General features: G+C 46.8%; 1 protein-coding gene across 1 annotated transcript in view; it reads right to left on the reverse strand.

The window, feature by feature from the left end:
• Positions 1-647: 647 nt before the first annotated feature.
• The window catches only part of LOC133350439 (glutathione S-transferase A-like), a 39,136-nt gene continuing 26,546 nt past the window's right edge, over positions 648-13,237 (reverse strand). Inside the window, 5 exon segments of the mRNA XM_061564778.1 lie at positions 648-793; positions 2,339-2,405; positions 2,407-2,438; positions 4,999-5,005; positions 6,806-6,871. Of these exon segments, the coding sequence (XP_061420762.1) occupies positions 648-793; positions 2,339-2,405; positions 2,407-2,438; positions 4,999-5,005; positions 6,806-6,871 (318 nt within the window).

Below are 13,237 nucleotides of genomic sequence, written 5' to 3' on the forward strand. Positions count from 1 at the left end.
CTTGGGACAATTAAAAAAGGCTGACAGAGATAAGATATTGGCACTCTAAATGTATTGCTAGAGAAGGATACTGCATCTAAACTGAGCCCAAAGAGTGATCAACGTAGAAATAAAAAAACGTTGAACATAGAAAAATACCCAATGATGCACGGAGTGATGAGAAGGAAACAGACACTGTTTGGACACATATGTAGGATGGACAACAATTGGAAAATGAAAAAGGATTTTTTGCGGAAAAATAGAAGAACCCAGAAAAAGAGGAAAACCTAGCAGAGAATGGCTTGATGACACATAAGAGATTAGTGACAGAAAGATGTGGCACTACTTGAACATATTGGATAGTGGAAACGAATGATAAAACGTTCATACTCTTTGGTTCTTTCAGTAAAGTCACGTAGGTAGAAAAAATAATAGACCATGACGTTACGATCGCAACAACAAGCGACCGTCTATCTACGTGACTTTACCAAAAGAACCAAAGAGTGTGGATTCTTGCAGTCACGAAAGCTTCAAATCAAGATTGATAAAACGTTCATTAGAGACCTTCAGGCTATCTGCTCATGAATCGTAATTATGATAACTTGAATTAGTAATACACATTTAACATGTACAACCAACTTGAAAGAAGATGTGTAAATTCACACATATCAATGCTGATCATTTTTGTAGCACACCTTGGCAAGATACCCCTCCCATAGCAACAGCTCCTTTGCCAATGCCTCAGTATTTCGTTTCAGAGCAGAGTTGTGCCGCTCCTGCACTGGAATGCGCCAGTTGTAGTAGATGACATCCCCTGAATGAAGATAAAGGCAAAAGTTTTACGAAATGTGCAATGCAGAACTAAAACACAACAGTAGATACCTTTAAAAACAACCAATCCTCGAATAAAACCAATTCCAACAAATACAGTCATAGCAAAAGGCACCACACGTAGTCAATCAAAATATATGTAACTTTTATTTATACCTAGGTAAAACTCAATTGAGGTAATATGTCTATTTAGGACGTCTCTTGAGGGAGATATAATTTTAAACTGCGTAGGGATGATTTGAGAGCCCGATTCCTCTGCCTTGATATACATGATGCAATGCACATGTTAGTGGTGCTTAATACAAATCAATCACAATTACAATTGTAAGGCATAACAGGTTCCAAATTTTTTTGGCATTTATTTTGATATAACATCTTAATTGGGAACACATTTGCATCATCTGCCTGCGGATTTCCCCTCAGTTATCCCAGCCATCAGACCACCAGGAAACCCCACTTTGTTAAAAAAATGTGCATATCACTTATTATTAAATGTCGTATTGAACTAAAGTAGGATTTTCTGATTTCATTTTAGCTTCCTCTCCTGTTTCCTTTACAAAATCAAATCTAGATACTGAAAGTCACCTCCTTTCTCTGTTCCTTATCAACTGGTTTTCCATCTGTCTGCAATGACCTTGCTGTTCATATTATACATGCTCTATAATGCCGAGCAGATGTAATTCACTTTTGCCAAACGTCCCCACTGTGGCATCAACTCTCTTCATTAGACCTGTAAAAGCATTTTATTTGGCTCAATTAATCCAGAAACATCTGTAACAACATCAATTGAGCTTATATCTGCAAATGGATGCAAGCTATATTCACATATTGGACGGATCTTCCAAAAGGGTTAGAGAGGATTTGATTCTGATACTACAGTCTTGGACTGGCTGGTATGTAATGGGTTTTTCTTACTTTGCACAATGTGCATCTGTAATTTAGGAATGTTCAAGTTAATGAGTATTCAAAATTATGTTTTTTTAGGCCGAATATGCAACTTAATTGTTGCCCCCAAGTTAGTATCCTGGAAATCCACAAGCCCTGCTGGTGAATCCAGGGCTCCGTGCATAAATAATTGCTTAATGGTGAGGGCATATGAGACAGAGAAGAGAGGAGCGGAAAAAAAAAGGTGTACCACAGAGGCAGAAAAGGGCAGACACGAAGATACTGAGTAGAAGGGACAGATGTAGAGAAAGTGATACAACTTGATGTGGCCACCTCTCTTTCTGTGTCTCACAGTGCTAGAACAAGCAACTATAAGGATTTTGAAGAATCATATAATGTGAGAACATATCATTATAATACAGCACTGGTGATAGGGGGATTTAAATACATTTTCTAAGAACATGTCACTCCACTGAATATTCCACCCAAGCAACGTGATTTTATCTTCCCCTGCACGACAGTGTGTGGACCACTGTGTCCACAGTGCATCATACAAAATATAACGCACTAGTCATGCTTCCGTAATGTGCGGGCCACTAGGTTCATACGCGAGTTTCAAATGTGGGCAATGTGTGATCATCACCAGATTTCTGTTGCAAGGTGAGGACCTCAAATGTGCGCTGCAGAACCAAGGCCTGCTCTGCTGCTCCAATCTGGCATCAGTTTTGTGCCCTGTGCCTTGACTGATTCTGCACAGACAAACAACGTATGTGAATTGCAACAAATAATAACCATAGGTATTATTTCCACCTTGTTTGACACCAATTCCGTCCATAAATATAGACATTTGACTAAAACACGAACGTTGTTATCTTCAAGTTGACTTTAAATATAGAATGACCAAGTGGCACAATGATTAAGACAAGAGGATCAAACAATTAGTCTCTTCAGCTTTTCAACCCCCTGGGGTTGATAATATACATACTATTTAGTGTGAAGTCAACAGTGACTGTACTATAGACCCCATAAGAATATGTAATTCTACCACAAGCTCAGGCTGATGAACTGGAGATGAACAAGGCTGCATGTACGATTGAATGGGAAAGCACTTTGCTGGAATGGATATCCTGACCCAGGCATTGTGCACAGGATAACAGGGATAGCACAACAGTTGGCTCATGAATTGAAGACAATTGTGTTCTAAGGAAACTTTCTGCCACTGGGAGCTCACATCTGTATCATGTTCCAAATTCCTTTCAACTCATGAGTTGGGCCCCATCCGTGAGATGCATATTGTGCTATACAGGCGTGTCGTCTCGCTTATCGAGCACGATGTATTCCACGCAAATTGCTCGGTAAGCGAAATCTCGTTAAATGATCATTGTTTTCCCATTGACTCTCTGCCACGTTAAAAGCTGAGTTACATTCCAACCCCAAAATGTTCCACTCTTGAGCAACTTCTATCATGTGAGAAATACCAATTATTGTATCATTTTAAAATAAAGTAATAAAACATCAAATTTAACACTTACCACACATGAAGCACCAGTGCAAGATCCCCCATATAGCCTTAACAGACTGTCGGGGTAAGTGCTGTTAGCGAGCACCTATGAAGGCTGGCACGGCACACGAGGGGGTGAGTGGCCAGCACCATGACCCGGCCACCTTTGTCTCCCCAGTGGTTATGTTTAAATACTGCACCAGGTACTCACTCATTTGAGTCGGCCTCGGGGAAGCCCAGGACCGGTTCAGATAATCCTCACTGGTGTTGACCGTGAGCAGGAATTGAACTCTGGTCGCCGGGTTCGTAGCTCCGCTCCCCACAACAACCACCATTCGCCACTAAGTGGTCGTGATGTCACCACGGCCCTTGTGCCAGGTTATGTGCACTTTAAGGCCATGTGAAGAGTCAAATGCTCACTGGCAGGTGGTCACGGAACAAACCCAGGTACCATGGGTTGACTGACTGAGATGACCGGTAGATGCACCATCCGTGTCCCCTACTGTGCCAACTTGCTGTTTAGCCATCCAGCGCTCTGCTCATTGTTGTGAGAGTCACTCCTCTGCCCTCTGCTGTTGTTGGAGGGTGACTACCTCCAACTACCCGGTGGCATCGTTCACGAGCCTTCTTCACAGAGGTCGACCTTGGCACTGCTTGTACCGGTCATTGGATTGTCCACTCAACTCTATATTCTCTCGGACCACATCATTCCATCTCTTATCTTGCCCGTGCCATGCCCATTTAGCCCCCTATATCCAGTTGAACAAAAACTATTTGTACATGTCGTGGCTGGGCATGTGTGCTACATGACCCAGCAAACACAGCCTTGCCTGATGGAGGGAGCTCACCAAAGGGACTTTGTCCAGATCTTTCAAGGGATTTGTGAGCTCTTAAACATTCCAGCCTGGTTAAACCCAGGATGGACCGTAGGCAGGCCAGTCTGAATGTATCTAACCGGTGATGATATTCCATTAGGGGGGTGCACGTTTCGTAAGCATAGATAAGGGAGGGCATGACTGTGGCCATGAAGACCCTAATCTTCATATGGAGCGACAGACCGGGTAGCTTCCACAGCATTATGCAGCTGATGAAATGATGATACCATTTGACTGATGAAGAGTAAGACCTCTGCCGTCTAACCGGAGCTGGTCATAAGCACACTGCCAAGGTATGGAAACCTCTCCACTCTCTCCACAACTGCCCCATCACCAATGGAGAGTTGAGGGGTGAAGTTTTTGATGATACGAAATACCCAGGCACATGCTTAGTGTAGTGGGGCTGATGGTAACGCCCAACCTTATAGTAGCATGCTCCAGGTCAAGCAGCAGAGCCTCCAACTCCTTCTCCGAGTGAGCAGCAATCACCAGATTATTAGCATACATAACATGGTTGACCAATTAGGAGCCATCCCTCAACTGCACCTGGGCATCCATCTGCCTCAAATTGTATATGTACCAGATGGCAGTTCCTCCGGTACAGCAATGGAAGGCTTCTCGAATTATATGGCCGAAAAATATGTTAAGTAATGTAGGCACCACAGGACATCCCTGTCGGTACCAAGGTGAACAGGGAATGGCTCTGATTCCTAGCCACATAGCTTTACCTGAGCAGAAAGTCCGGGACTCCAAAAGTACAAAGAACAACCCAGAGCCCAGGCCTATTGATGGTATCATAGGCCTTGACCAGGCCAATAAAGCAGAGATGTAGGTCCTGTTGGAATTCCCTACACCTCTTCTATAGCAGACAAACAGAAAATATAGAAAATATGTCATCCGTGCAGGATCACCCGAGCCTGAAACCACATTGTGGCTCTGCAAGGCTCTCCTCAGAGTGCCTGGCAAAGCGATGTTGAGTAATCCTTGCCATGACCTTTTTCGACACACTGAGGAGGGAGGTGCCCCTGTAGTTACGACAATCTGTGCGGTCTCCCTTCTTAAAGAGGGGGACCACCAGGGAATCCTTCCAATCCTGCAGAACCCGTCCAGTGGTCCAGACAGTTGTGATTATGTCATATAGGACAGTCGGCACATAAACGCCTGGTCTCAAGACTCTGGATTGCCTTCTGTACTTCTTCAATAGAGGGCACTTCAGTCAGCCACTCACAAGGGGTGCTTACTTCTTCCAATATTTGAGGCACTCTAACCTCAGCAATTCCATCCCCACTATGAAGAGAACAGTTGATTGGAATTGCCCCTCCCCCATTGCTGTGTTCACAGCCATCACAGAGTTACCATCCGGCACCATCGAGGAAGGGGGTTGTTTTTGCTGGATACTGCTCCTCACACCACACGTAGCCAACCATAAGTGACACATGCCTGTACTTCAAACACACTTTTTACGAACGTTGCTTCAATCCCTTTTTCCGTTGTTTTGTCAATATTCCCTCTGAGGAGTTCGAGCCACCTTTTCAATTTTCATTCCTCTTGATTTACTTTGAGCATCTCCCATCTTATTAAGAATTTTGTCATGGTTCTCGACTTTATTAAAACAACTATAAGAGAGGTTATGGCCTGAGTTATCTTGTTACTTGGTCCAATTTTTCATTCACAATATTTTTCATCTCTAAATATAAAGCTTTTTTTAACAAATGACTGCAGGAATCCATACTCTGGTTCTTTCGGTAAAGTCACGTAGGTATAAATAAAATAAATCACGACGTTTCGATCGCAACACAAGCGGTCGTCCTCAGGCAGAAAAAATATAATCCAGCAGTGGAACAGCTGAACTAGCGAGAGAGCAGCTACAACAAGGAGGCTATATATGTGGCGATGGGCAAACAAGCGGGATCTGAGCTGGAAAGGAATTCCACCCCGTCCCAAGCACCTCAGTTGTGTTAATGGGGGATTAGGGAGAGAGGGAGATTAGCATGAATGAGCTTCTGTCACCGCATAAGAGTATCATGCCCGCATATACGCACAACAGCAGTGTTAATGAGAGATTAGCACCATGAGAGTGCAATCCAAATGGTATGTGAGCATGAGAGTACAATCCAAAGGACATGTGAGAGATCTAAGAGAGGCATAGAGAGAGAGACAGAGAGTCCGAAATAACAGCTGACATCGGCAGGTAGGATGGAAACATCACAGTCAGTTAAGACTTTACCCATTAACACAACTGAGGTGCTTGCATCCGGGGGTGGAATTCATTTACAGCTCAGACCCCGCTTGCTTGCCCATCGCCACATATATAGCCTTGTTGTAGCTGCTCTCCCGCTAGTTCAGCAGTTCCACTGCTGGATTATATTTTTTCCGCCTGAGGACGACCGCTTGTGTTGCGATCTAAACGTCGTGATTTATTTTATACCTACGTGACTTTACCAAAAGAACCAAAGAGTATGGATTCCAAACAAAACCTATGAAAATATGTTCAAAACATTCACACAATTCATCTAAGACATTTTCAAACGAGCATATTCATTTTGACATTGTGTAATTTTACGGCATATGTTGTGGCATGCACAACATAAACAAAATTGTAACATGTTATGGGTATCTAACATTTTCATCAAGAGTTTCACTCCACATTACTTTGAAAGGTTGCATTATGTAACCCTTTGTCATTACTTGAAAGTGCACACATTGAGGCTTACGTTCTCGTATCATGACTCACCTCCAGGTAGAAGCACGCCCCTAAGGATTCGTTGATAATGTTGACACCGTGACGGAAGGAGGGAAGCTGCGGGGGGACAAGATTGATCAGCTAAGTGAACCCACTCAAGAAATCACAGTATTAATAAACTCAAGCAATGAACAAATCTATGAAGAATTCCCATTATTCAAACTATAACCTCATGTTCCAAGAATCCATACACATATTTTAAGAACAGGCAGACCTCGCTTAGCACAACCCCATAGCAAGCTGATTAATTATAGCGCTCTTTGTCCTGGAGAAACGAAAACACCGACAGATTGCTTACGAGTGATAACAAGCAGCAACGCTAGCTGAGGAAAGGGGCCATCCATTTAGTACGTATGTAATAAAGGACTCTTTCACAGTGTCGATCTCCGTTGTCCTTTATTTGGGTTCGTGTAAATCTCGCTCCCACGGCGTCCTCGCTCAGGCCCGCGTCTCCTCCGTCGATCACTCCACAGCCACCCTGCTGCTCCGCTCTGCAGCCACCCTGCTGCTCCGCTCTGCAGCCACCCTGCTGCTCCGCCCTGCAGCCACACTGCTGCTCCGCCCTGCAGCCACACTGCTGCTCCGCTCTGCAGCCACACTGCTGCTCCGCTCTGCAGCCACACTGCTGCTCCGCTCTGCAGCCACACTGCTGCTCCGCTCTGCAGCCACACTGCTGCTCCGCTCTGCAGCCACACTGCTGCTCCGCTCTGCAGCCACACTGCTGCTCCGCTCTGCAGCCACACTGCTGCTCCGCTCTGCAGCCACACTGCTGCTCCGCTCTGCAGCCACACTGCTGCTCCGCTCTGCAGTCACACTGCTGCTCCGCTCTGCAGCCCCACTGCTGCTCCGGACACCGATGGCCGACAGTGCCGAGGTCTCCCAACACGTGGTGATCGCGCCACTCTCCCAGTACTGCCCAGCGTGGCCTCCTCCTGTTTCACTCCGTTTCAACTCCCCGATCCCCTTCCGGTTCTCTCCCTAATCCTCTCCCCCACGTGACCCTAACTCCTCCCTCTCCTCACGTAACCCAGACTCCGCCCCCCTCAACCCTTGCTCGCATTACACGTATGCAAAAATCTGTCAAAACTTGACTCCTCCCCCCTCCCTGTAGGCACGCGTTCTTTTACACCGCGCCCCACCTGCATACCCCACCTGCATACGTATGCTTGACGCACCCCCTCCCGAATCCTATAGAACGGTCGATATTTAATCCACGTAGAAACGATCAAGGATTAATAACAGTAACGTGTGATAATAGGTTTTTCCCTTTTCTGGAAACAAAACAGGTGTTATGATGTTAAAACACCAAACTGAAACCTTTTACAAGGAATCATGTCTGCATCAACCACAATACTTGGTGTCAGAATGCAAACAAAAAACTTACTCTGATAATATATGTGTAGTGACGGTACGCGCTGACAAGGGGGGAGCGTGTGAGAGCGCGTCGGGTGTGGCTACATCGCGTGGTATAGTGGTGACGCGCGCTGACAGTGATGGATCGTGTGGCAGCGCGTGGGGAGTGGTTGTGTGCGCTGACACAAGCTGAGAAAAAGGATCATGTGGCAGCGCGTGGTGATTGGTCAACTAGGGTGGGTGCTCACATCGAGGTCCGCATAGGCTCCGTCTCCCCGGGAGCGGAGGACTATAAAAGGCGATGCGCGGGGGCGCTGGGGGAGTTGGTAACCAGTGAAGATCGAAGACGGAGTTGGAAGAGATAGGGCCCTGAGACCCCTAGTCCCGCTGTCCTTGTAAGGGCCGGGACCCTGTGCGGCTCAGAGGCGAGACCATGGGACCCGCGGCCTGACGTCCGTGTGAGGGCGAGGCTGTGGGACCCAGTGGTCGGGACCCATACCCCAGCCGGGGTGGGTTCCCTGGAAGCTACGGGGCGGGAGAGCCCGTGTGTGTGTAGCCGGGGGAACCGCGTAGCGTAGGCTGCAGTTGGCCACACGTGTTAGTGAAGTTGGTGTTAATAAAAGTGTGCTACCCGTCAAGTCGTCTCCCGCCCAAATTCCTACATTACATATGCATTGCCCTTGAAACTGATTGGTCCAAACCAGATAGTTTTCTTTTGAGCCTCGTCTCAAAGGATGTTAGACCAGAGGATGCCAAAAGGCATATGTATATAGTAACGTGTTTAAGCAAACAGATAGTCCACCGCCGGACTATCAAACTAATTTGAAGGCCAATGTATACAAATTATTATCGAGGCTTAACCCCCTCTCATTTCCTACGAGTAAGTACAATGTCAGTAGATCCCCCCCATACGCAAGCGTACGCATTTGGGTTAACCTCCCCTCCCCCCTCTGTATACGTACAAAATGGATGGCCCCCAAACATAGTCGCCCCCATCATTCGCTCAGCGATTGAGAGCGACGCATGGCTCTGAGCTAACCAGACCCCACCACTCCCCGTGATTCGATTATCACGATTCGTGGCTACGATTCCATTTTAAAAAGCAAATCAAATTATATATTTTTAGCACATAGGCTGTCGCGACCAATATTATCAGAGGTTTTTGGATTATATTGTGTAAATATAAGTGTACCGGTGAAAACATTGTCACTCAAATTGTAAATGTTGTGGGTTTACTTTCCAACACACCGGCGTGCTGAACTCGTAAACAACGTGAGAAACCTTTATATTTATGAAATCTAATCCAAAAAACCTCGACTATGGTTATTTAAAAAAAAAAAATCATGTTATTATTACAGTGCCTTTAGGCAGGTGAGAACTTATATGAGACAAGGATAGTTTCATGTGACATCTCAAATAAACCTCACCACAAAATTGACTGAGGGAGTCACTAAGACCCAGGTTGAGAGTGCAGCAACTCCAACCAATGCCTTATAGGAGTACAGTCGAATGCACTCGTGAGTACATGTACTCATGTTATTATAAATTATTTTGATCTATGAATTGTTTATCGTACGGATTACTATTATATGCACTACTAGCTTTACTACCCAGCTTCGCCCGGGGCTTGGATTCACGGCGCCCGGCCGCCTTTGTCTCCCCAGTGACGATATTCACACCGCACGAGTTACTCGTTTGAGGCCGAGCCGACCTAGGGGAGGCCCAGGACGGGTTCAAATAATCTTCACCGGTGGTGGCCGTGAGCGGGAATCGAACTCGGGTCGCCGGGTTCGTAGCGCAGCGCGCTAACCACTACACTACCGCCACATAAACGCACACACGCGCTTGCAGCAGACACACACCACTTTCAGGGTGCGGAGGGCAGTAAACGACTGAAATAATAAAGCAATGCTGCGCGAAGAACGCCTTAGACCTGCAACACATTTGTATTTCACTTTACCCGCGATCAGCAGGCACACTCCGATACGCTTCCGTAAACGGGCCACATGACAGATGTGACGTCACAGCTCACTTGCCGTGCAAAATATATGTATTATTGCGCCCCCCCCCCCCCCGAAAAAATATACAAAAGTCTATTTTTATAATTTTTGCATGGTGTACAGTAGGCCTCGGCAAGGTAAGGTAATTTACCCTTTTTACCGGGTAAAGGGTAAAGGTGTCGACATGCCAAGGGATAAGGTAAAGGGTAGGGTAAAGGTAGCTCGGAAGATTTACCCGATAGGGTAAAGGTAGCGCGAAGTATTACCCGGTAAATACAGTACCTAGTTTACCACTAAAAGCTCCGTGGCGCAGTCCGTGGCCTCCATTTAACAATATTAAAAAACTTTATTAAAAACACGCTTTTATTAAATGTACTAATAATGGCAGAACTCCACAACTCCAGGAAGTGGCCCCGAAGCTTGCCATAACGTAAGGGGCCGTGGCCAATTACAGCCAACGTCAGTTGACCGTGGACAATTAGACCCAAGCCGAAACATAACATATAAAAAAGAATGTTTAAAAATATATATATTTTTATGATATAATATAGTCTTGTCATCAGTATGACCATAAGTATACCAAGTTTGCAGTCGATACCACATTAGGAAGTGGGTAAAAGTTTAGTTACAAGATTTGAGGATAAAACGACAACAACGACAACAACGAGCGTGTAAAATTGGAATCATCGAGAGTATTCTAAATGAATAAAGCGCTCTACCCAGCATTTACCATTATAAACCTTGTTCATGTGTAGTTTCCTAGTGATTACCCTGTAATCAGGTAATTTGTATGGGGTAAGGGTAAAAGATAGGCTCGTTGTTTTTACCTTTTAACTTTTACCTTACCTTGCCGAGGCCTAGTGTACAGTCTGGAAAGTACCCACATGGCAAATTTCAAGTTTGTTGTATGTCGGGAAGTACGCTAAACATTTTGAACAGACACAAAATCACAAATTTCCCTTTGATATATATGGATAGACTAGCTTTACTACCCGGCTTCACCCGGGACTTGGATTCACCACGCCAGGCCGCCTTTGGCTCCCCAGTGGCGATGTTCACACACCACACCAGTTACTCGTTTGAGGCTGAGTCGACCTAGGGGAGGCCTAAGAGCGGTTCCAATAATCGTCACTGGTAGTGGCCGTGAGCGAGAATGAAACTCGGGTCGCCGGGTTCGTGGCGCAGCGCGCGAATCGCTACGCAGTCACTGCCCGCCCCCACACACAGGATAAAGACAAAGATCCCCCGTGTAGCCTGTGAGTCTGTAGGGGGCAAGTGCTTTTAGCGAGCACCTATGAAGGCCGGCACGGCACACGAGGGGGTGGGTGGCCAGCACCACGGCCGGCCGCCTTTGTCTCCCCAGTGGCGATGTTCACACAGCACACCAGTCACTCTTTGGAAGCCGAGTCGACCGAGGGGAGGCCCAGGACCGGTTAAAATGATCGTCACCGGTGGTGGCCATGAGCGGGAATCGAACTTGGGTCACTGGGTTCGCAGCGCAGCGCGCTAACCACTACACTACCGCTCCCCCCACACACAAACGCGCGGGCGGCCATAGGTCCACATACACGCGCTTGCTGCAGACACACACAACTTTCAGGGTGCGTACGGCAGTAAACGACTTAAATAATAAAGCAATGCTGCGCAAAGAACGCTCTAGACCTGAAACACATTTGTATGGCACTGTGCCCACGGAGGGTTGGGGGGGTGCGTGACGTGAGCAGGCACACTGCGTGACGCTTCTGCATGCGGCTCACATGACAGATGTGACGTCACAGCTCACATGCCGTGCGAAATATATCCATTATTGCGCCCCCCCCCCCCCCCAAAACACAAAAGTCTATTTTTATACTTTCTGCATTGTGTATAGTCTGGAAGCTAACCACATGCCATATTTTGTTGCATGTCGGGAAGTATGCTCAACATTTTGAACAGACACACAATCACAACTTTGCCTTTTATATATATGGAGATATATATAAACTTGCCTTACTACCCGGCTTCGCCCGGGACTTGGATTCTTGTCTTGGATCAATACACGGCCTACATGGAGGGTGGGGGGATCGGGATGCGTGACGTCAGCTGGCACACTGCATAATGCTGCTGCATGCGGTGACATCCCAGATGTGATGTCACCACTCACTTGCCGTGCAAAATTTATCCATTATATTGTCCCTCCCCCCCTAAAATACAAAAGTCTATTTTAATACTTTTTGTGTACAGTCTGGAAGCTACCCACATGCCAAATTTCAAATTTGTTGCATGTCGAAAAGTATGCTAAACATTTTGAACAGACAGACATTCACAAATTTCACTTTTATATATATGTAATAACAGCCATAGAGGGTTCACGTGGGGATTGGCTTGCCGGTCCTGCTTTGTAGCCAATAAGGGATGAGCCAGGGAGCATGGCCTCGGCGTGATCGCGGCATGTTAGCAGGGGTGATTGGCCTGGCCAATCGGGGCCTCAGCTAATGGGGAGCCGGATCAGAGGCGTGGTCCCGGGATTGACAGGGAACCATCGGGAACGGTCAACGCTGTCTATGGAGGATTGGCTGGTGGGTACCACGTGACGAAGGGATTAAGAGAGAGAGAGAGCAGTCGAGAGCAGACTTGGGAACGAGAAGAGCGGGAGTCACGTGCGTACGGAGGCTCTGGGTGCCACGTGCGCGGTGGGGACTTGGCGGGAAGTCTGCCCTCTCTCCGTTGTCTGCCAGCAACGGAGAGTGTGTGTGTAAAGTGTAACTGTGGAAGTTGAAAATAAAAAGGACTGATTCCGGAAGCCGTCTCAAGAAGGTTTATTACATTGGTGTCAGAAGTTCTTCTGCGACCGTTTGGACGATCGTCAAGATGTCCAAGCACCTCAGAAAAAAGAACCTGCCCGTGCCTCCATCGGAGGAAGAGGTCGAGACGGATGAAGATGAGCTGTTGGGGGCTACAGCCCCTATGCCGCCTGCTGATACTGCTCTCCTCGACGCCTCTCAACGTCGACTGGGAGAAGATGCGACCACCGCAGGAACAAAAGACGAATGGCGGCTGATGGCGGAGCAGATCGAGTCGTTACGCGCCA

The sequence above is a fragment of the Lethenteron reissneri genome, chromosome 33 (genome assembly GCF_015708825.2).
Source record: "Lethenteron reissneri isolate LAM-NWPU_2019-01 chromosome 33, ASM1570882v1, whole genome shotgun sequence".
Lineage (NCBI taxonomy): Eukaryota > Metazoa > Chordata > Hyperoartia > Petromyzontiformes > Petromyzontidae > Lethenteron > Lethenteron reissneri.